This window comes from Bacillus rossius, chromosome 1 (genome assembly GCF_032445375.1).
Source record: "Bacillus rossius redtenbacheri isolate Brsri chromosome 1, Brsri_v3, whole genome shotgun sequence".
In the NCBI taxonomy this organism is placed as follows: domain Eukaryota; kingdom Metazoa; phylum Arthropoda; class Insecta; order Phasmatodea; family Bacillidae; genus Bacillus; species Bacillus rossius.
In genome coordinates, this window is record NC_086330.1 from 174,306,494 (window position 1) to 174,328,696 (window position 22,203).

General features: G+C 37.2%; 1 protein-coding gene across 3 annotated transcripts in view; it reads left to right on the forward strand.

Moving 5' to 3' along the window:
- The window catches only part of LOC134527109 (chondroitin sulfate proteoglycan 4), a 530,625-nt gene that overhangs the window by 462,108 nt on the left and 46,314 nt on the right, over positions 1-22,203 (forward strand). For all 3 annotated transcript variants that reach the window (XM_063359458.1, XM_063359459.1, XM_063359460.1), the window contains 3 exons: positions 5,585-5,782; positions 7,388-7,621; positions 18,031-18,363. In XM_063359458.1, coding sequence (XP_063215528.1) covers positions 5,585-5,782; positions 7,388-7,621; positions 18,031-18,363 — 765 coding nt within the window. The remainder of the gene's footprint in view (positions 1-5,584; positions 5,783-7,387; positions 7,622-18,030; positions 18,364-22,203) is intronic.

Below are 22,203 nucleotides of genomic sequence, written 5' to 3' on the forward strand. Positions count from 1 at the left end.
GAATCTGTTCAGTTTGGCAGGCTGCACGAAAAAACCGCACTTAAAAAGTACGAAGAAATTAGTGGCGCAACGACAGATAAATGTGGCATTTTTGTTTCTGAGCAAGTGCCTTACCTTGGTGCTTCTTCAGATGCTATCGTAGGGTGTGATGGTATTGTAGAAGTAAAATGCTTTCCATCAATCGGAGAAAATAAATTTTCTGATATATTAAAAGAAAAATGTTTGAAGTGTTTCGAAGAAAAAGATGGTACAATGCAAATAAAAAAAACTCACTCTTACTACTATCAAATTCAGGGACAGTTGAACATTTCAAGAAAGAAATATTGTGATTTTGTGGCATACAGCTCAAATGACGTTTTCGTTCAAAGAATTTTGAGGGATGAATCGTTTTGGGAACACACAATGTTACCTAAGCTAAAAAGATTTTATTTAGAATGTATGTTGCCTGAAATAATTGACAGTCGCATAAAATGAAAAATGAAATGTAGGGATCCAGAATACGTGTTGAAAGCTCAAGAAAAAAAAAATTCAATGCACAAACAAGTGTCAGTGTGAAGTTTTGTCAAAGTTTGAATACTTAGCAGTGCCTATGGATTGAAATAAATTATGATGAAATTATCATTAATTAAGAATTAAATTGTCTTCAAACGTCATTTTCCTGCAGTAATTTTTAAAAAAGAAAACGAAGTTTTCTCTTAAAACGTTTCCAATGTAGGATGTACATAATTTTTTTGTATGTATTCATTTAATTCTTTCGGTCAGGGAAATCGGTTAATTTTATTTATTTGACAAATGTTAATTATTTAGAATAATACTATACACGTATATATAATTTTATTAATATTTTCTGTTTTAGCTAAACCCTGACGCATTAAATAATATTTTCCTGTCATCTGTATTAAGTAATGAGCATATGTTTAAAGATATTTTTTTAAAATAAAGCGCCAGTGGTATGCATTTGTATTATTTAGGTGTAATTATAAATTACTGCATTAATTATTTTTTCCGAAAGGTGAATAGCTTTGAAATGTTATGGAGCAGTTGTTAATTCATTTAAAACTGTGAACTAGCGAAAATTAGGTTTGCTTGTTTTTTGCATTCCTATTTAACTTTTGTTTTCTGTGCAGAAATTACTTATGGTAAAAATAAACGCTATATGAAAAAATGAAGGAAACTTTTTGTTACTAGGTAATTTTAATTCGGCCATGTAGGCCTCAAGGATTTATTTTCGGTCAATAAAAATCAAATACACTTTCTACAACTTTTTAATGTTTGAAACTTGAACATACATAACATAAACCCTGATTTTAATGTGCAACATAGCTATACTACTCATAATAACAAAATACATTGTTTCGACAACATTATTTTTTTTTTTACTTAATTAATTTGGGTAATTTCTGTCCAAAGTTACAATTCTGTCCAAAGTTTCAATACAAGTCTACATTGCTTTCATGGTTTAAATTCTGAACAGCACGTAAATAATCGAACCTAAACATTTTCGTATAATCTTTAGGTACTTTATAATAAATGTATCTTTTATAAACAGGAAAAAAATTGAGCGATGATAGACGTTAGTTAAATACTATTACTAGGTATTACACATTAAAATTCCTTAAATAATAGTATATTATTTTAATGAAACATATATTTGTAAAGATGCATAAGCAACAAATTTTCAGTTTGAAACTATCTTTTTTGAATCTAGTCAAGTCTATACAGAATTCTTGTTTTGTATAAGTTTGTATATCTAATAGTAAAGTCTCTCAAGAACAATAACTTGAGACCCCAATGAAAAACTCATTTTAAATTTAATGCGCACAGAGGTTCATCAGGCACGATCATATCAATGTGAAGTTAATCGATTTGGTAGACGTTTAATGTTACGTAGCCAACATTTAGTTAGGATTATAACACATTTCAGTTCTGTTTTGTTTTTACACACTTTTGAAGTAAGCTACAGTTCTCATCACATTTCATTTGATCACTTTGACACACTTTATTTGCAGATGAATTCTGCACACTAAAAACATGTTGTGAAACTGGAAGAGCAGCTCTAAAATGCGTGTCTGTAAAATTTAATGTAAATTATATACAGTTTTCCAGCATCGCGCGATGATAATAATTTGAAGTTACAGTTTTTTGTAAGGTAAGTAAGTGGCTTTTGCGTCTTATCCACAACCAGATCATGAGAGACGGTGTCACACAAAGTGTCACCAACAGGAACTGTGAGAGGAGTCAGCCATGACCTAAATTTACAAAGCAATTACGCATTCACCTCGAGTGATTTCGGTCTCGAATGCGAGTCAAACGTGTTACCTTTGCGCCACCTCGCTCGTTACACAGATTTAGGAAATGTCTTTATTTTTCTAGTAGCTATGATAGTGAAGCGAGAGGATTAGATCCTGGTTTCGATTCATACCAAAAACTAACTTATATAGTTTTAATGATCATACTATAACAAATCATTGATCACAAAATAATTTGTAACCTAGATAATAATTATTTGAATGCTTATTTTGTTTTAAATGGTGCATATAACAACTGAGAGCAGATTTCTTCAAGGCGATGTAAGATATTTTGGTTGTGCCATTCCAGCGGTTAGAAGAAAAAAAGAACACGTGCCTCTCACTGCAGGTAGTTCGTCCCCCACTCCCCTATTCCAGGAACCTCTCCTGGGAAAAGGGGGACGAAGGGTCAGCCGTACACTCAAGCCAAGAATGTAGTTGCCTGGCTTTACGCGGAGTTCCTGGCGAGTAATATCGCCTTAACTGCCGGTGACGGGTGACGTTTCTGGCCAGCCCCCCACACATACGCACAAGCAACAAGGCCTCTCTTTCACACACACACGCACGCACGCACGCACACACGCACGCACGCACACAACCTGGTCTCTCTCTCACACACACACACACACACACACGTGCGCGCGCAAGCTCGCAGGTCTCTTGTTTATTTTTAGACCTCCCCCTCTACAGAAAGCCAACGCAGCTAGTAAAATAAAAAAGAGAGAGAGAGAGAGAGAATGTTGACACCAGTCCCCCCCTTTCACTTCCTTCGCTTTGTCGCAGCTGCTACCGGTGAGTCATCTAGTCCTCCGTGTCACATTCCTGCTTGCCTCCCTCCCTTCCTCCCGCCCAAGTACCAGTTGTGACGATACAGCGCTTCATTATCTTCCGTCTACACAACAGAGTTTAAGTATTTTCCTGACGCATCACCACACATCAATTAAAATTATAATTTGTTTCATACGTAATTACTTAACAGGTACCACAAAATGTTAGTACAATTTATTTACGGGAAAAACAATTATTTTTTCTTTGGAATTTGTTGCAAAAATCGTGGTGCGCGCTATACACGAGGGCGCGCTATACACGAGTAAATATGGTATGTGTGTATCGTATGCTGATTGATGGCGTACCGAAATTCGGTGCACAACATGGAGAAAATTTAGCAGTCCTACAACTTTCTGTGCGCCGTTTGCGTGCTGTTTTTCTGTGCTTGCACGTTTTTACCAATGTAACAGATGTTATTTATTTAAAATTCCGTTTCTGTTTGCTGTACGTGTGCTGTTACAAATGTATCCTGGCCTTTAGGAAAACATTTATGACATTAAAAATTGTTATAAGATACTGTTACCTTGACACTGACTTCAACATTTATAGACTCATAACAGATGGCCAACTTAGAAAAATTATTGGTTTTACATCTCAGTCAACTTTTAGTTTACCTTTCACTTCTGTATGCACCAAGGAAAGAGCTTTTCTTTTTTTCCGAGATGCAAACAGGCGAAGACGCGCCTTTTTACCTCTTCTCCAGTAGGGTTTGCCTTCCATGCTTGGAGAGGATTAAATAATTTTTTTTAAAAAATACGCAAATATCAGACGTTTCCCGCCACGTGCGGGTTACTGTATCACAAACCAAACACTATCAACTTGAAGTATTGTAACTCGGCTGGTCAGGGAAATAGGCTCCATCCACTTCTTCCTTCGCACATCCCGCTACCTGTCGCTTCCTCCCCCCAACCCCCCGACCACGACCCAGCCTTCGCTGCCACCCCTCCGCAGGAATGTTCCCCCTCCACCCGGCCCAGGAAGCAGGCTTGCTGCGCGCGACTTGACCACGCACCGAGCCCCGCCAGGGAGGGCCACTCTGCAGGGCCAGAAAAGCGAAAAACAGCGTTTCTTTGCGAGAGAATCCCGCGTGATTTTCAGCGGCGACAGTATGTTTTTAATATACCATTTTATTAAGCAAAAAATACTCTATGTTTTGGTGTAAATATATCAATACTCGGAACAATGCTCTAAACGCAGTAATGTAGTGAATTATGGCAAATAAAATAATTTTTCTGTTAAATTTTATGAACATTTTTTATATTTTGATTTCATGCGGACATGTGGACGTTCTTTCTTTATACTCCCTTAAAATCTCAGTCTCCTATCTCTCCCCAGTGTTTTTAAAAACACTTTTTTTCAATAACAATAAAAAGTATGTTCGCATGGTGGTACAGAAGATTCTTAAATAGCACCATTTTTCCGTGGGAGGGCCCCCGGACCCCCCGCTTTATAGGTGTGGTGTGTGCAAAAAAAGATGGGGGGGGGGAGGGGGCGCATGAATCCATTCATGCCCCGGGTGCCAGAGACTCTAGTTGCGGCTCTGTTACCTAGATAAAGGAAATAAAAGCAATCTTTGGCATTGAATACAGAAACATAACTTTGAATGTTTCAAGAGTGTTTTTGTTATACATTTGCCTTATTTCAAAACTTGAAATGATATTATGATAATGTTTACAAATCATTAAAATTCAAAACAATATTATGTGGTTGTTCATCAGCAGACTTGTGTGTTTTCATGGTAACTAGACCACAAGGCTTCCAAAATTTATCAAGAATTTTTGAAGGGATGGGTTTGTGTTCAAAAACTGAAGTAGGTATTTAATTTTCCAATGTAAGTTATAATCAGAACAATGCCCGAAGAAGTTTAGTGTTTTCAATCTGCCTTTGACAAAAGAGAAAACCAGAAAGATTAAATTTGCTAAAAATATTTTAAAAAATATTACAATTTGAATACAAACTGCTAAAAAAATTAGTTACACGTCACTTTGCTACCGATAAAATCCTTACAACTAGGTGGTTTCCTGGTTAAGAAGTATTGTTTTGCCTTTGCTCCACATAAAACATCACAGTGTTTCAGAACATTTATGAAACTTAACTAGATATTACTGGTGGCTAGGAGAAAGCACATTGTTTTCTTGTTGAAATTTATCCTCACCCAGCAATATAATTTGGTTTAGATTCTTAAAGTGGTTAGACTGAAATTTTTCATAAAATAAAATATGTCACTGTATCAATGTGGATTTTCTGTAGTAGGCCTACTCCATGATGAGATGTTTGGCCCAATTTTCATTCATTCATGCATGAGTGATGTTGCTGAGACATTGATTGTAATGGTATTGCAACATCACTGAGTCCACTGACCTAGAAATGGAGCATGATGTTGCTGAAGCATAGTAATGTTTCTGAATGTCACAGAGACACATCGGGAACACATGTACAATGTGGGTGACTTGCCCGGTGGTTTCCAGGTGCGCTACGTCCATGATGGCTCGGAGAACCACGAGGACTCTGTGGTGCTGGAGTTGGAGCTGGTACCGGGGCAGGGCTTCGTGCTGCCGGGCTACCTGCAGGGACGGCAGCGCTTCGCCCTCCACGTCAACGTGACGCCCGTCAACGACCCCCCCACGCTTGACCTACCCCCGGGGGCCACGCTGCGGCTTGCGCAGGTACCTGCCCCACTTCCTGTTTATCATGTTCCACTAAACTAGGTTTTCTTGCATAGAGGGTGTTTGAATAATTTTGATCTTGACCTATGCAAACAATACTTAGGAAACTTAACTAGATCTGTGTGAATATTGGAAATATTAAAGACAAATTAAATACCATTTTTTTTACAAGTTTGTTTATATAAAGGTTTTTTAGTAACTAACCTTTATAAATACAATATTTGTTTTAAAAAAGGCACTGTTATATTGTAAATGAATGAACATGAATAATGTTGACACTTTCTGCCTGGTTGGAGGTGGATAAGAGTTGGAAAATGTATTCAGGATTGTGATGTCACTAGTGGCATTGGCTTAAGCATCAACATCGTTTCTCTGCAAGACTTTGGTTTGTGTAGCCCCCTAGGACAGTTGTAAACTTAACAACATAGATGCGAACATGAGATGGAGGTTCCATTACTTAGCTCAAGTGCAATGTGCCTCCCAGGTTGCACACAGAGCCTGGTCAAATTTGCAATCATACGACCTCTCACAAGTGGTTAGTTTACAGCTGGGGTGGTTGTAATTGTTGACGGTACTTGCGTATCGTACTGTATGGTCGACTACGACTTATGGCCCCTTGACCGTTGGTTGATTAATAATCACGTCGCGCACTAGCATGTTTTCTTGTCGTACTATGCCCTACTTGCACTGGGTGCATCTGCAACATGGATGCACACTGCTGTGGGCAGCGGGAAGAGCCATTGAGAGAAACCGACATCCAGGGAGCAAATAACTTTGTCATGCCCTCACCCTGCTATTCAATATGCAAATTTTCAAACCTCAAAATTACAAAAACGAATCTGAAGACAGTAAAAGTTACTGTGGCCGTAACTGTAAACGTGATGTGTGCATATCACACTACTTGTAAGGTTTCCTATAAATTATATAAACAATAGACTTGTAATACTTGTCCGATCAGGGTACACCCAAACATTAAAAAAATCTCTAAACTATACCGGTGCGCTCCTGGTGGCCGGGTCCTGGGGATCCCCCTCTCTGTCCGCCCTCTTGATGGTCCTGGCCAGTGGGCATTGGCATTCAGTTATAAACAGTTTTTTCATTAAAGCAAGATAATATTTTTCAACTTTACAATGGTGTTTTGAAACATTGGCCTGGTGGCGAGTAAAAACTTTTCCTTTAGTTTTAAAATATGCTATTACAATTTTACTTGATAATTTTAATGCAGGTGCACTTTTCTAACAGCCAATAATTTTTTCTAACTGACACATTATAGTACAAATTGCTAACATAAAAAAAATGAACATACAATATTTTTTCCTCATCCTTTGTTATGCAGCAGTGTTATTATTTTCAAAAATGCATAATGTAATTTTTTGACAGCAGTATTGTGGAATCTGACTGAAACATTCATAAAAGATTATAATTTGTAGAACCATGCCTCAGCAAACAGTTTTATAATCAATTGAATTACGTTCTGTTCTTCCTCAAAGCGAAAGTTTAAATATTAAAATAATGGAATTATATTTTGGCTGGAAAACTGATAAATTCAATAAGCTTGTATGCCAACCATACGTGTGTGGCTGTAAGTGTGAGTGGCACGCCCAGGGCACGAGGAAGGTGCTGCCCAAGGAGCTGCTCCGAGCAGAGGACCCAGACAGCCCGGTGCCCGCCCTCGTCTACACGGTGCTGAGCCAGGGCACAGCCGAGCCGGGTCACGTAGAGCGCCTGCACAGCCCCGGCCAGGCCGCGCGCTCCTTCACCCAGCGTGACGTTGACGAGGGCCTGGTCGCCTACGCCCATACGGCAGGCGCCGTCGACACCGGCCGTCTGGCTCTGCAGGTGTGCACACTTGCGCATGTTGCCATGGTTCCATGGATCTATTAGTGGCTGTGAATGTGTAGAGAAGCGGCTGCTGGAAAGAAAAAGGTTTAATTATCAGAGTAAAAGGATGGTTAGTTTGGTATCAATCACCATTTTAAACAAGTTTTTATATACACTTAATGTAGCTGAATTTACCTAAGAAACATCTTAGTTTTTATTTATTTATTTATTTATTTACATTTGTGACAGGCCCACAAACAGTGTTAGGCATGACACATAAAGACAAATACACAGTAATCACTGCAAAGGTATGGATTTCCATCACCGTCCGTACTGTAGTGGGTAACTCTCCAGTAATAAATTTAACAACGCCCAACTACAATGAAAAACTTCATTTCCACCACCTTTTCACAGCTTCTTCCAATTCACCGTTACATGCCTCTCTCTCCCTCCAAAGACAAAATTGCATATCCTTCCGCGGTCAACATTTGCACTTACTTCAACCAAACATTGACTTCAAAGTAACATGAGCTTTACAAAAAAAGATACAAGATTTAAAACCACAAATTCATTTACTTTACCATTATGTCACAGCTTACAATAACTTCTAGCAACGTATAAATAAATAGTTCCGGCACAATATGGCGGCAGTCTACACCTTAGGAGTTAATTGCTCCTCATGTGTCGGCAAGACTGATCGAGTTAACCGACTGAGCAACAGTTGAGAGGGCGAGTAAGGGGAACCCATAATCGGTGTGTTTCGATACTCTAACAGTGCGTATTGCAGGTCAGTTTTGCTTTCTTTGCATTTACTCATAATCTTCTTTGCAACACCCACAAACCTCTCCACAAAGCCATTCGATTTCGGGTAGCGGGGACTGGACGTGATTACTGAAAAATTACACTCCCGTGCAAACCGTTGAAACTCAAAAGAGTTAAAAGGCATGTTGTCCGCCCTTATTATCCGTGGCACCCCATGGGTAGCAAACACCTCTTTCAGTATTTTAATGATTGTTACAGTGTCTTGGTATTTTACCTCCCTTAATTCAAACCATTTGGAGTAATCATCTGCGATAATCAAGTAGTGATTCCCACAATGCTCGAGAAAGTCACATCCGATTTTCTCAAACGGCAACTTACAAATATTATCCAATAACAGTGGTTCTTTTGGTTTTTTACAACTGTGTTTTTCACACAATCTGCACTTTGATACTTCATTTTCAATATCAGACTCTATACTTGGCCAGTAAAAAAGAGTTTTTGCCCTGGCCTTCGTCTTAGTGATACCAAAGTGAGATGAATGTATTTTCTGCAGTGTTGCCCCTCTCATTGCTATCGGAACAATCATCTTGTACCCCACTAACACCACACCATTCGCAATGCTAATTTCGTCCCGAAATTTATAATAGGGTTTTACCGGGTCAGGAATTTTGCTTTTGTCTTTGGGCCAACCTTTATGATGATATGCCATTATCTGGAGTAGTGGTCGATCCCGTTGTGTTGCATGAGCTAACTCCAACACTATTTGGTCACTAGCATTCACTGAATGCACAACTTCATTCAATGAGCTATCGGTATCATATGTAACTGTGCAAGGAGTGGCTCGACTAATAGCATCTGCAATGTACATTTCTGATCCTTTCACATATTGCACATTTAGGTTATAAATGCCTAGCCTTAACCTGATTTTCTTCAGTCGCTGTGACCCAATGGAATTTATGTCTTCCTGCATGAGGGCAACCAGTGGTTGATGGTCAGTGTGTATGACAACCTTTCTTCCATAAATGTAATGATGGAACTTAGTGCATGCAAACAGTATGGCCAAAAATTCCTTATCAATTTGGCCATAAGAATACTCAGCTTTAGATAGACTCTTAGAAACAAACATAACTGGTTGTCCTTCCTGTAACAATACACTGCCAATGGCAGTACTGGAACTGTCCGTTTGTATCACTATAGGTAAACGTTGGTCAAAGTGTCGCAGGACCGGAGGGCTTGTTAGAATGTCCTTAAGCATTTGTACACACTTCCCATGAACCCCTGGCTCCCATTTAAATGCAACATATTTCTTTAACAATTCCCGGAGCGGAGTCGTTAATTCAGACATGTGTGGTGTGAAGTCCCTCAGATAATTAATTATGCCCAGAAATCTTTGCAGAGACTTTCTATCATGTGGCATTTCATATTCTCTGATAGCATGTATTTTATCTTGATCTGGATCTGGATTTAATGAACCTTCACTTATGTCATGACCAAAATATTTTACAATTTTTGGCAGATACTGAAACTTTCGAACATTGAATTTGATATTCAATTCCTGAGCTCTAAGCAGCACTTGCTCAAGAATTTTGTCATGTTCATCCTTCGTCTCTGCGAAAATCAAGAAATCATCAATGTAGATAAATAGGCCTTGAATATCATTAAAATGTGCCTCGCACATCTCTTGTAATGCCTCAGCCGTGATTTCTAACTCAAAAGGTAATACATTAAAGCAATAGCACCCATAAATTGATGAGAAGGTACAGTATATTCTAGATTCTTCGGAAAGTTTTATCTGCCAAAATGACTCTTTTAAATCTAATACTGAACAGTATTTTGCATTACCCAATTTTGCCTTCATATTGTTTAAGGTTGGAATTCCATAGTATTTTTTATTGATGGCCTTATTTAAAGCTTGTGGATCGAAACAAAGGCGTAGGGATCCATCCAATTTTTCTACCAACATAAGGCGGTTAACCCACTCCGTTGGCTCATCAACCTTAGAGATTATACCCAGGCCACACAAACGGTCTAGTTCATTCCTTAATTTCTCTTGTATCACCAGCGGTACCCTGTTTGGCGGCTTCGATACAGGAACCGAACCCTCCTTTAATGTTAACACAAAAGGTTTTGGAAAACACCCTGAACCTTGAAAGAGATCAGCAAACTTGGATACAATTTCATCTTTACCTGTTGTGTGTTGACTGCTAGTAGCACCTAAGACATCAACATTTTTTCTTTCAATGAGGCCAAACTGCACACAAGTGTTGATGCCCAAGATGGGTTGAAACTAGTGTTGTGCGAGATCTCAAACCTCGAGAAAAATTTCGAGAAATATTGCATTCTCGAACAGCGAGCGAGAAAAATAATTTCTCGAAAAAAAACGAGAATTTTTTTTGGTACCGGTAACAACTCAATTAATAGTTTTATTTTTATATGTTGAACATTACACACACACTGCCATTATTTTAGTTTAAATGTTTTAAAAATACCAAATGCGTCTGCCTGTTTGGACGAAAAATGATTTGGCGGAACACAAAGCAAACATGATGCAATCATTAAGAGATATTAGACTAGCCGATAGTCAACCATCCAAAACCTTTATCAATAACCGAAACTGTGAATAAAAACTGTCATATGAAATTCCAATTTATCCTGAAAGAAAAACTGCCGTATTTAATTTTTAAATTACGTAAGCGTAATACATAATCAAATACGTTCGAACCTAACCTACAAAATTGGTTTTGTTTACATACACGTTATTACGGTAAAGTTATTAAATTAGTCATAATATTTTGTTCGGTAATGTTTAATAGCATACTGAAATGTTGATTATTACGGCAAAATACAAAATTTACTTTTTAACGAACAAAAGGAAATGGTGGTCATGCTGCCAGACTGAGTCTGCTTCGCTGTTCCGTTTCTTATTTCTTTCCAATAAAAGACTGCGCAAGTCATGTGATTATTAAATGGACTGGAATGTAAAGGAATGGATTGAACACGCAGAACAATTCACGCCCTTGTATTACGTAAAATTACGTGAATGTGTGTGTTCAAACCCGTTGAAAAGGCAGAATAAATAGTATGTTCATCCCATTTCCTTTTCCACCTTTGTTTCACTCAGTCGTAAGACGTCACGAAAGGCCTTTTCACAATACCGCGATGCGACGCGATCTGGCGACGCGATGTAGCGAAGGCAGCGACTTAAATATATGTCGCCAGCTAGTGCACTTCATAATAGCGCGAAGCGATCGCCATGCAACTGGCGGAAAAAAACCGAACCAGCCTGCACTCTGCTGGGGATATTTTACAACATGGTTGTAAACAAAAGTTTTTGGCAGGTATGTATATTCAGATTGTTGTTATTATATTTGTACACTGACTGACTGGTACAAGCATTTATTTATGGATAGGAATCGCGAAGCCCATAATATATTTCTAACCAAGCATTATTTTTCTCCGTCTAATTACAATATTTGTTACTAGAAACATCGTACAAACACGTCTTTTTCTGAACTTCATCAATCAGACAGTCTTCAAAACTCATTTCAATTGAACAAAATCCACGTGTTGTTTACTAACATTACTTAGATGCATCAATACATAATTTCTTACCTCTTGTTTTCAGTTATTCTTCTTCTTTACCACAATCTTGTTTCTGATTGGCTGTTATTTCTGACGTCATTAGCGACATCGCCTAAGCGACGAAACAGCCTCGTCGCCAAGTTAGCTGTCGCGCATCGCGGGCGATGTAGTTGTGATTGGCTGGTTTTGTATGACGTCACGTCACATCGCGTCGCGTCGCGTCGCATCGCGGTATTGTGAAAAGGGCTTAATGAATCCCGCCAAAGCCTCCCTAGTATCAATTTCTTTGTTTTCATTACAGTACCAGAGTTTCCCGTTTACGCGAGCTACTCAGCGGGTATGAATAAATAATGTGACGCCTGTAAAATGTTATTAGGAATATGAGAATAATTTCCTAATACTGCTTTATCTCTAACTGCGGCGTAACCAAGTGGAAAAAAAAAAGTGTTGCGGGAATATAACAGTTACACAGAAGTAAACTTTGTTGTCAAATTAAACTTTGATTTTACGGTAAAATGGAAGATGTGGACATATCAGTGTGGCAGTATTACACTAAAAGTGGCGATAAGTCAACGGGAACCACGATTAACATGTTAGCTACTAGACTTTTACCTAAGTGAGTGAATGTTTATTTATAATTTAGCGTACGCTTACATAACATGTGGTGCATGTCAGTTGTGCACAGGCAACTAAATTGACATTCTATATGATAAACAACAGTTTTATGTACAGAACAATATATTTTGAAAGTGATATGTAGAGTAAATCTTGATTTTTTAAAAATTTCTCATTCTCGTCTCATTTCTCGCGAGAAAAATATTTTCTTTCTCGAAAATTTCTCGAGGCCTAAATCTCATTCTCGCACAACCCTAGTTGAAACCCTTCAACTGTCACAACAAATTCTGCGAAAATGGCCTTAGATTTCACTCTGACCTCTAGCAATATCGAGCCGTGCACTTTGATCCGTGTACCATTATATGCCTGTAGGACCACCTTTGAGTGAGAAAGTTCTATATTACTATGTTTGCACTGTAATTTCTCAAAAACGCTCAGCGGGATCAGATTTGCATCGGAACCTGTGTCAAGTTTAAAATTACATTTAATGCGATTATTTAGCACCACCACTTCATGCCAACTATGAACACTACCTACACACGATTTCAGTTCATCACAATAATAATCAGTGTTGTTTTGGTTAGTGTTGTTTACTTCAGCATTCTTATATTTCACAGTCGTGCCTTCTCTGTTCTTCATTCTGCATCCATTGGCGAAATGATTTAGTCGCCCACAGTATGCACAGATTTACCCCTTGCAGGACACAAGTCTATCTGTCGTGGATGCATCCTCCCACACCAGTTACACTTCATATCTCTTGAAGCATGGTCCTGCTGCGAGATCCCTCCATCGTGTTGCGATGCCGGTGTCTCTCGAACCGGTACTTTACATTTCTTGTTCTTGTCTACCCAATCAACCTCACCAACGCTGGAGCCCTGTACTTCTGCCGCGTGAACTCGTGTGACTTCCGCCAGTCTCAGCTTCTCTATTGCACATTCGAGCGTTACCTCCCCTTTCACAATGAGTCTCCTCTGCGTATATGTCACAACAATCGAGCACCACTTTGTCTCGTAACATCTCGTCTTCGATTGGAACAAACAGTCTTTGCTAAGAGTTTTTACGTCCGTCAAAAATTGTTCAAAAGGCTCTCCTGGTTTCTGTTTTCTGGTATAAAACAGAAATAGAGAGTGTAGAATGTTCTTTTTGGGATCACAATAGTCTTCAAATTTCCGTAAAACATTTTCAAGTGTACGTTTCCCTTGCGGAAAATCAAAAGTATTATATACCAGCACAGCGTTTTCACCAATAGTATTCAGAAGTATTGCAATTTTCCTGTTGTCATCTTTTTCGGAGAGGCCGGCCGCTTGCATTTAAATCTCAAAGGATTGTCGAAAACGTCGCCAGTTCGCAGCGCCATTACCTTGTAGGTTGAGCTTATCCGGAAGATTAAAACACGATGCCGCCATGCCGTTGCCGTTGATGTTCGTCTCATAAATTCACTAATTCAATTACCGACTGCGCCATGTATCGTGTTCCTAATTAAACACTTTAACTGCCATCGCTAGAGCCACGATTATATGGTAATGCGCGATAAAACGAAATAACACCGAAAACCGCTTGAAAACACGAAATAAAACGAAATTGTGCGAAATCCGCGATATGTCATTAAAGTTCATCTATCCTGATTATTTACGTTTTTTTTTTTCCATTCTGTAAGGACAATTCACTACCTTCAGCACAATCAAATATTTCTTACAGTAACTAGCAGCCATATATATTATATGCGACGGTGATTCATTATAGATTTTAAAATGAAGTCTCGGAATTAACGTAATATTTTCTTTAAACTGTAATCTTGTGTACCATAATAATTTAAGATGTTGATAACTATGATACAATGGCCGCCGTTCACTTTCTGTAAATACAAAAATAACAAACGTCCAAAATATGTTTTTCTAAGATTACGTTTTTAATCATTAAAATATTACACACTAAAGCGCATTGCTTTTACTGTTTATTTAAAATAAAGTACGTAGGCTACGAAAATAAAATTAACCCTGCTTAACGTAACGATTGTAAATAATAAATAGTACATGTTTATGTCGGTATTAATTTTCACGTACGTATGTTGGTATTCGGTATGCGTTTGTATTCGCATCTATTCTCCATTGTTTTGATCATTCCAGCATGGCAAGTTTTTGCGTATTGAGAGGTTAAATTCTTCCTATGTGATTAAAAATTTTTTGATAATGCCTAAAACTAAGGTTTCTGCCAGTGACCGATCTAAAGAATTTTCCAGTGAAGGATTTTATATCAGTGATAAAATTTTAATGTGCAAATTCTGTAATTGCAGGCTAGACTACGAGAGACGCGATACGCTTGTGAAACATGTCGCGAGTGAGAAACATAAGCGTTTCAGGTAAAACTCATCTGTTAAACGACATCCTTGTCTAAGAGTCTTTAATGCCATTAATTTGCGGTTCAACCCAAGAAATGTGAGTAGGGTTAGCATAGAAGATGCAAACCTACAGAAGTCTCTGCATAACTTGCCTTCTGTTTCCCATCTTCCCATTGATACATTCATACATGGCTATATTGCTTTCAAAAAAATAATTGAGGATGAATTTCATCTACAGTGAATTTGCTCAAGCCAGTTTAAGGGCAATCTGGTTCCCAACATCAAATGTTGATGTAAAACGTTCATTTTCCAGGTACTCACTGGTAGTTAGTGACAGAAGACAACGTCTCACTCCAGAAAATGCAGAAAATTTTAACTATGATAGCATTTCAATAAAACCGTCTTAATAGTAACTTTGGAAGTGCTTAATTGTGTAATTTTGTAGTGTATGTGATTGTAATTAAGTCGTGAAATTTTTAGTAGTTATTTAAAAGTTTGAATTTATGAATTTGCAAATGAACTTAATTATCTATGAATTTGCAAATGAACTTAATTGTAATTAGATCATGAGGTTTTAGTGTTTATTAATATTTGTTTTAATAAATTTGCATGTCGTACAGAAAAGCAAGAAAATTTTGCCGTGGGTATTTTGAGCAAAAAAATAAAACCATATAACACCGAAATCTTTATTTCTTTACACCGAAATTTGTCTTAAAATAACACCACAAAATCTTGACTCTAGCCATTGCATACTTTTTTAATCAGATGTCTCGTACATCACGTTGCTTACACATAACCACTTAGTTTACATGACAGTCGCCAACATTCTAAAAACACATTTATTTCCATGTCACATTTATATCCCTACTACAGTTACTACTTGTGAAAAGTCAGGATCATAACCCAGACTGTCGTGATGGTTGGCGAGTAAACTGAACATTCTACCACCGTGTCACAGGGCTTGTAGTATAGTTTGACAGCACCTCAGGTAGCATTGTTTACTATGTTGCTATTACATGACCACTACCTTTGTGCATCTGTAGAGGAAAAAAATAATGATAGTGTGGTCACCGAATTAAATATCTTGGTATGAGTGAATGGAAATACGTAAATGACTATCAACCGTCAAATAGGGTAACATGAACAATTAACATAACTGTGCATGAATTGAAGCAACCATACATTTTCTAAACTTTTGAACATAGGAGAAAGAGAAAAACTTTGCAATAGGTTGTGGTAACTAGGGGTGTGCGAAGCTTCAAGTATTCGAAGTCAAATCGAAGATATTTTTTCCTTCGACTTTGGCTTCGATAAAAATAAACTTTGAGTGGAAAATTCGAAGATTTTCGGCGGGTATTTTCCCGTTTATGTATACAGCAAATTCTCTCTAGTACGTCCCTCTTGTTAACGTACAATCCAGTATAACGTACAAAGCCGCCGGTCCCTTGAAACGCCATGCAAATTAATAGGCATAATAAATATATAACGTACGTTTTTCAAAGCCCTGGACGGTAATTTCTCGTTAATACGTATTGTTTTTCCGATATTAATACACTAAATATTATACATTTTCTCATTTCATTCACAATTCTATAGATTTGTTTAATGACAGGTCTTGTGGAAATTGTTTACAGACATTTTCTTTATTTTGTTGAGTAAAATGGCAGTTGCAGTGCTGGTAACCGTGCGGATAGAAATTTCATTCGTATAAAAAAAATGTCGGTTTTTTGTGTGATTGGTGTAGCAACATAACATTTATGCGTAATAATAAAGAGTTATAAATAAAAAACGCTTAACTTTTTTAATTAAGAAAAAAAGATTTGATTATAATATTTATCCTACAAAATGCGTATTTTCGCGTTTGAATTTGTAGCAATGGATATTGGCCGATGGCGGCCATATCTGGCTAGATACATAAAACGTGGATTATACGATGGCCAATGACTACTAATGTGTTTTTTGTTACCGTTTGTTTTCTGTTACGATGACTTAACCTATGCTAAAATTTGTTTGTAAACATCATTTCAGATTGACATCTTTCGCAATCGTACACAAATGTAATACGTATACCACATTTATTTAACAGATCTAGTGGCACACAGTTTCCGACGCTAGTGAACATTTTGTGACGTTTCGTGAAGCTTGTTTAATGGCGATGTGACGACGTGGATAACCTGTTTATATTTTTATATTTAGTGTATTACGGCAGCATAAATGTAGGTAGGCTTACCCGTAGAACTTATGAGTACCCAAAAGCGTGTGGGTATCAGCATTGCAAAAAACTAGAGATTCTTGCAGCTGTTGACAACTGCAAGAAAAAGTGTGATGTTGCAAAACGCTTTAATATTGCACCTACAACTCTGTCCACAATAATCAAAGACAGAGCAAAAATTGAAGAAAATGCTGCAAAACTGCACCAGAATAGGAAAAGATATAGCAAATGTATAGATAGTGACCTTGACAAAAGTGTTTTTGATTGGATTGTGCAAGCACGTTCTAATAACATACCCATCTCAGGCACAGCACTGCTAGAAAAAGCACGAATGGAGGCACTAAGTTTTGGAATTGACAATGGCTGGCTTACACGCTTCAAAGCCAGGTGGAATTTTAACTTTACTAATGAAAACCAGATGAATGAATTTTACAATTTTTTAAATAAATGAAAAGCACTTATTTTTCCTGTGTATTAAACTTTTAACAGTACTTATGTAGTATACATACTTTTTTTGAAGATGTTTGGTACAATGGAATTTTCTTTAGTCTATATAATCATGATGAAACATATGTAACAATTTTTTTATATATTAAAAATTATGTTATTTCAAATCCTTCGACTTCGATTTTCCTTCGACATTCCTTCGCACAATATAAGCTTTGCTTCGACTTCGCTTCACATTTTAAAAGAGACCTTCGCACATGCCTAGTGGTAACATCAATACTTACCTCCCTCAGATGAGAGCTATTTCCTCATTATCACTGTAAGGAAAGGACAGAAGAGATTTTGTGTAAAAGTAGAGGAGATGTGACTTTGTAGGTAAGGTATGTCCTTTTCACATGGGTCATGTTAAGTGATAAAATACCTACTGCTTATTGCATGCTTACAGGGTTGCAATTGTTGGACCTATTGCAGGTGTCGGACGGGATTGAGACCAGCGCACCCGCCTTCCTGCGGATAGTGGCGTTCCCATTGCAGTTGCGGCTGGTGAACAATACGGGGCTGGTGATGACGTGGGGCGCGGGCGCGCGCATCACCCCAACCCACCTGGGTTTCGAGTCGAACGCAGATGACCCGGACCTAGACGTGCGCTACGACGTGGTGGATGCCCCGCAGTTTGGGGCTGTGCAACGGCTGCGCGGCGACGCTCAGTGGCAGGGCGCGGACCACTTCACTGGCCGCAACCTGGCGCGCGACCAGGTGCGCTACCTGCACGTCTCTGGCGAGCCGGAGCGGGACCAGTTCAAGGTTGGTACCACTGCCAGTAAGGGGCGTCACAAAATAATCCTTTAACGTCTAGAGGCAAGAATATGTGGTGAATATCAATAAAACTGAAATAACACGGAAATAGAAGTCAATAAAGTGCATAACACTGAAATGCTAAGCAAAATACATACGTGTTATTTGTATATCAATGTTACCACTACCCTTGCTCTGGGTGTGATTACAAACCCAGCACCCTGCGGGAGCCATGTTAAAAAGAAGTGGCACACACATAAACAAAAATATAAATGTCACAGTAATCAAAGAACTAGCTCTCGCATTTAAAAGGGTGCCAGTAAAATTATACCAAACAGTAATGAAATCTTAAAACATTTAAGCAGCTAATTAGAGGAGTACGAATAGGAGGTATTTTAAAAAAATTATACCAAATTATCATTTGATAATTTACTATAAAAATCATAAAGAGAATTAAACATCTCTTACAGAGCAAACTTTGTATGGCATTGAGTGGTCTTGCAAAACACACACTATAACAGGGCTTCACCCTAAATTTACGTAAAAAAGAAAATTACAGCTAACTTTTACAACTTTTTTGTAAACATTAAAGTCCACGCTCAACCTTATTCCTCAAATTCAGTACAACTCTTTGCATGTGCTTATGAATATTTTTAAACCAACAAAAAAATACGTTAAATAGTCTTGTAAGTAACGACAGCGATTTCTTGATAAATCCACTTAATAGTTAGTTCCAGGGGAGTTTAAACATTCTTATTAACAGTTTCGCAAATCCAAGACCAACACATTGTTCTGTTCTCAGTTGTATGATTGAACACACCAAGTGGCCCTGCGCTGTTGCGGTAATATTTTTTCCTTGAAAAGGTACTGTTTTCCCGGGGGTGTACGTAAATAGGGTGGGCAAACACTTACTTGTAAATCCGTAGCTTGTAGTGGGTTTCTTTGCTAAACCTAGTGGTGTGCGGGGTCCCGACTTTCGGGAAAAACTTTGGGAGGGCATTACTTCTTTTCCAGTCGGGAGTGAATACTATTTTTTAGTGGTGCACCGATGCGGATACCGATGAATCGTAATCGGCGATTATGGGTACTTACCAATTAATCGTAATCGGCGATTATCTTAACGATTACTTTGCCGATTATTTACGTCCCGGCGTAATTAAGTAGGTTTTTACCGTGTAATATTTTGTTACAGATTTTAGGACGAAATACCGTAATATTTGTATATATTACAAAATTCATCTAACTCCGTCATATCATAATTACAGATATTTCGTTAAGTTTAATAAATCTCATTGCCTCGAACAATAAATAATACATTTTTCCTACACGTTTATTTACGTTTCGTCTTTTGTTTGTTTAGTGATCTTGTTCATTACCTATAGCCAGACACTTAAAATAGATGTCACGCAATCAAAATACCACAAACAGTTGCAGTGGATTCTATGACAATCGATCTTTTCGAGTCGTAGTAGCGGTTCAAAATCGTGGACCCGATACCTTCTAGAGTTTATCACTGCATTTTACCAACTCGTTATGGGCGTCTTTGGTAACATTATCCGTTGTTGTGTTATTTGTATGTGACGTGAAAAGTGAAAAAGTATTTATAATTTTATATATTCAGTCAACATAAATAAAATAACATGTGCTAGAATTGATTTTTAGTCATTTTTATATAAATATAGTGAGATGGCGAGTAGGGAGGAAAAAAAATGAAGTGTGGAAACATTTTCCTATAAACTCAAGTGAACAAAATAAAGCAGCATGTTTACATTGTTAAACGGTAATTTCTTGATGCAACCTTATGTGATAGTCGATAATAATGCTAGTTTTCCGCAACAAATACTTACCCATTGTAAATTACAATTATTAGACTGTAGTTCAAGTTGTTTACAATAACAAATATTTAAATAGAAGTTAATTTAATTTACACTTTGCAATGACTTAATAGTGTATTTTATATATTTCTATACTGTTATTATAACTGTATTCTCAATTTTACCTAATCTTGTTATTAAATTCACATGGGAATAAAAATTTTTGTGTGCATTATTACACTTAAAAAAAATTTCTTCATTATAATCGGTGGTAAATATGTATTGTACGGATTAGCGCCAAAAAAAATCGTACAAATATGAAATAACTTACATTATATGCTATCTTACGTCCTCTTTTCAGAACCGCCTGCGGAGATAAAAAATTCCAATTACTTTAGGAGATATCGAATTTTTTAATCTTCATTTTTTGGCGATTTTTTTAAAAAAAAATTTTAAAAATCCGAAAATACCTTTATTCTGTGCTCTTAAACTTCCTCTTTTCATTAAATCCGGCTGAGATAAGAAATTCCAAATACTTTTGGAGATATCGAATTTTTTAATTTTCATCCTGTGCACTCATGCGGTGATAACGGTTGCTTGTTTACAAGTATGATTTTTTTTTTTTGCGATGTTCCCAAACGGAGAAACCGAAGATGCACATAAAGTTCTGCCATTCCCGATTACACCCGAACAATTCTCCTTCGGCCAACCTCGGGTTTATTTATTAATATTTATATTTCTCTGTTTATTTTAATGTAGCTATACTAACCTAACTAACCATCCAAAGGGTTTTAAAGTGTTTTAATGTAGCTAACCTATCAGACCACTTTTAATATTTCAATTCATTTTTCCTGCGCAAAAATAAATAAATCCCGAGGTTGGCCGAAGGTGAATATTCGGGTGTAATCGGGAATGGCAGAACTTTATGTGGATCTTAGGACTCTCACGTGAACGAATACATCATGTAAAAAGAAACTTACGTGAGTTTATTCTGTTCATCCTTTGTCCCGGTTTGTTAGGTCAGGTCAGTTACATTATAAATACTTTAAAACTAAACAACCAATAAAATTAATTTTATTATTTTTGATGTCCGTTCAGTTTCAAAGTATTTATAATGTAGCTGACCTGACCTAATCTACCTTTGTCCCATTTTGTTAGGTCAGGTCAGTTACATTATAAATACTTAAAACTATACAACATGTAAAATAAATTGATATTATTTTTAATTTCCGTTTATTTTGAAGTATTTATAATGTAACTAACCTTACCTAATGGAAAATTTCTGTTATTTAGACATTCACGCGCACACGGCAAAATATAAAATGGCGACGGTCAAATTATTACACACGTCTGGTATAGCAAAATAAGAACGGCCATATCTCCAAAAGTATTTGGAATTTTTTTATCTCCGCAGGCGGTTCTAAAAAGAGGACGTAAGATAGCATATAATGAAAGTTATTTCATATTTGTACGATTTTTTTTGGCGCTAATCCGTACAATACATATTTACCTAATCGGTAACTGAATCGGTACCTGCCGATTATTGCTCTCATAATCGGTAATCGAATCGGTAATCGGTAAAGTCATATCGGTGCACCACTACTATTTTTCCCGATATTTTCGGGAAAAATTAAAAATTTCTGTTCAAAAAAACAGACAACAAATGTTTATGAAAAATGGCATGTTCAATACCAAAACTATTTAAAAATTCCACTTCTTCTGATAAAAATGATTCCCAGAAAGTGATGTATATTTGATAATTGTCAAAACTAAAAATAAACAGGCAATGAATGGCCTGAAACGCAGTGCTGAACGAGACATTATTTTAATAGTACCGTATTTACTCGCATATAGGTCGCTGCAATTTTACCAGATTTGATGGGAAAAAAATGAAGTGCGACCTATATGCGAAGAAAAATTTTTTTTTAAATTTTTAAGAAATCTTTTTTGCAATATTTTGCTTTAAAATGCGAAAAAGAAGTTTATATAGGTATAGGCAAATTTATTTACAACGTACACATACAGCGAAACCCCT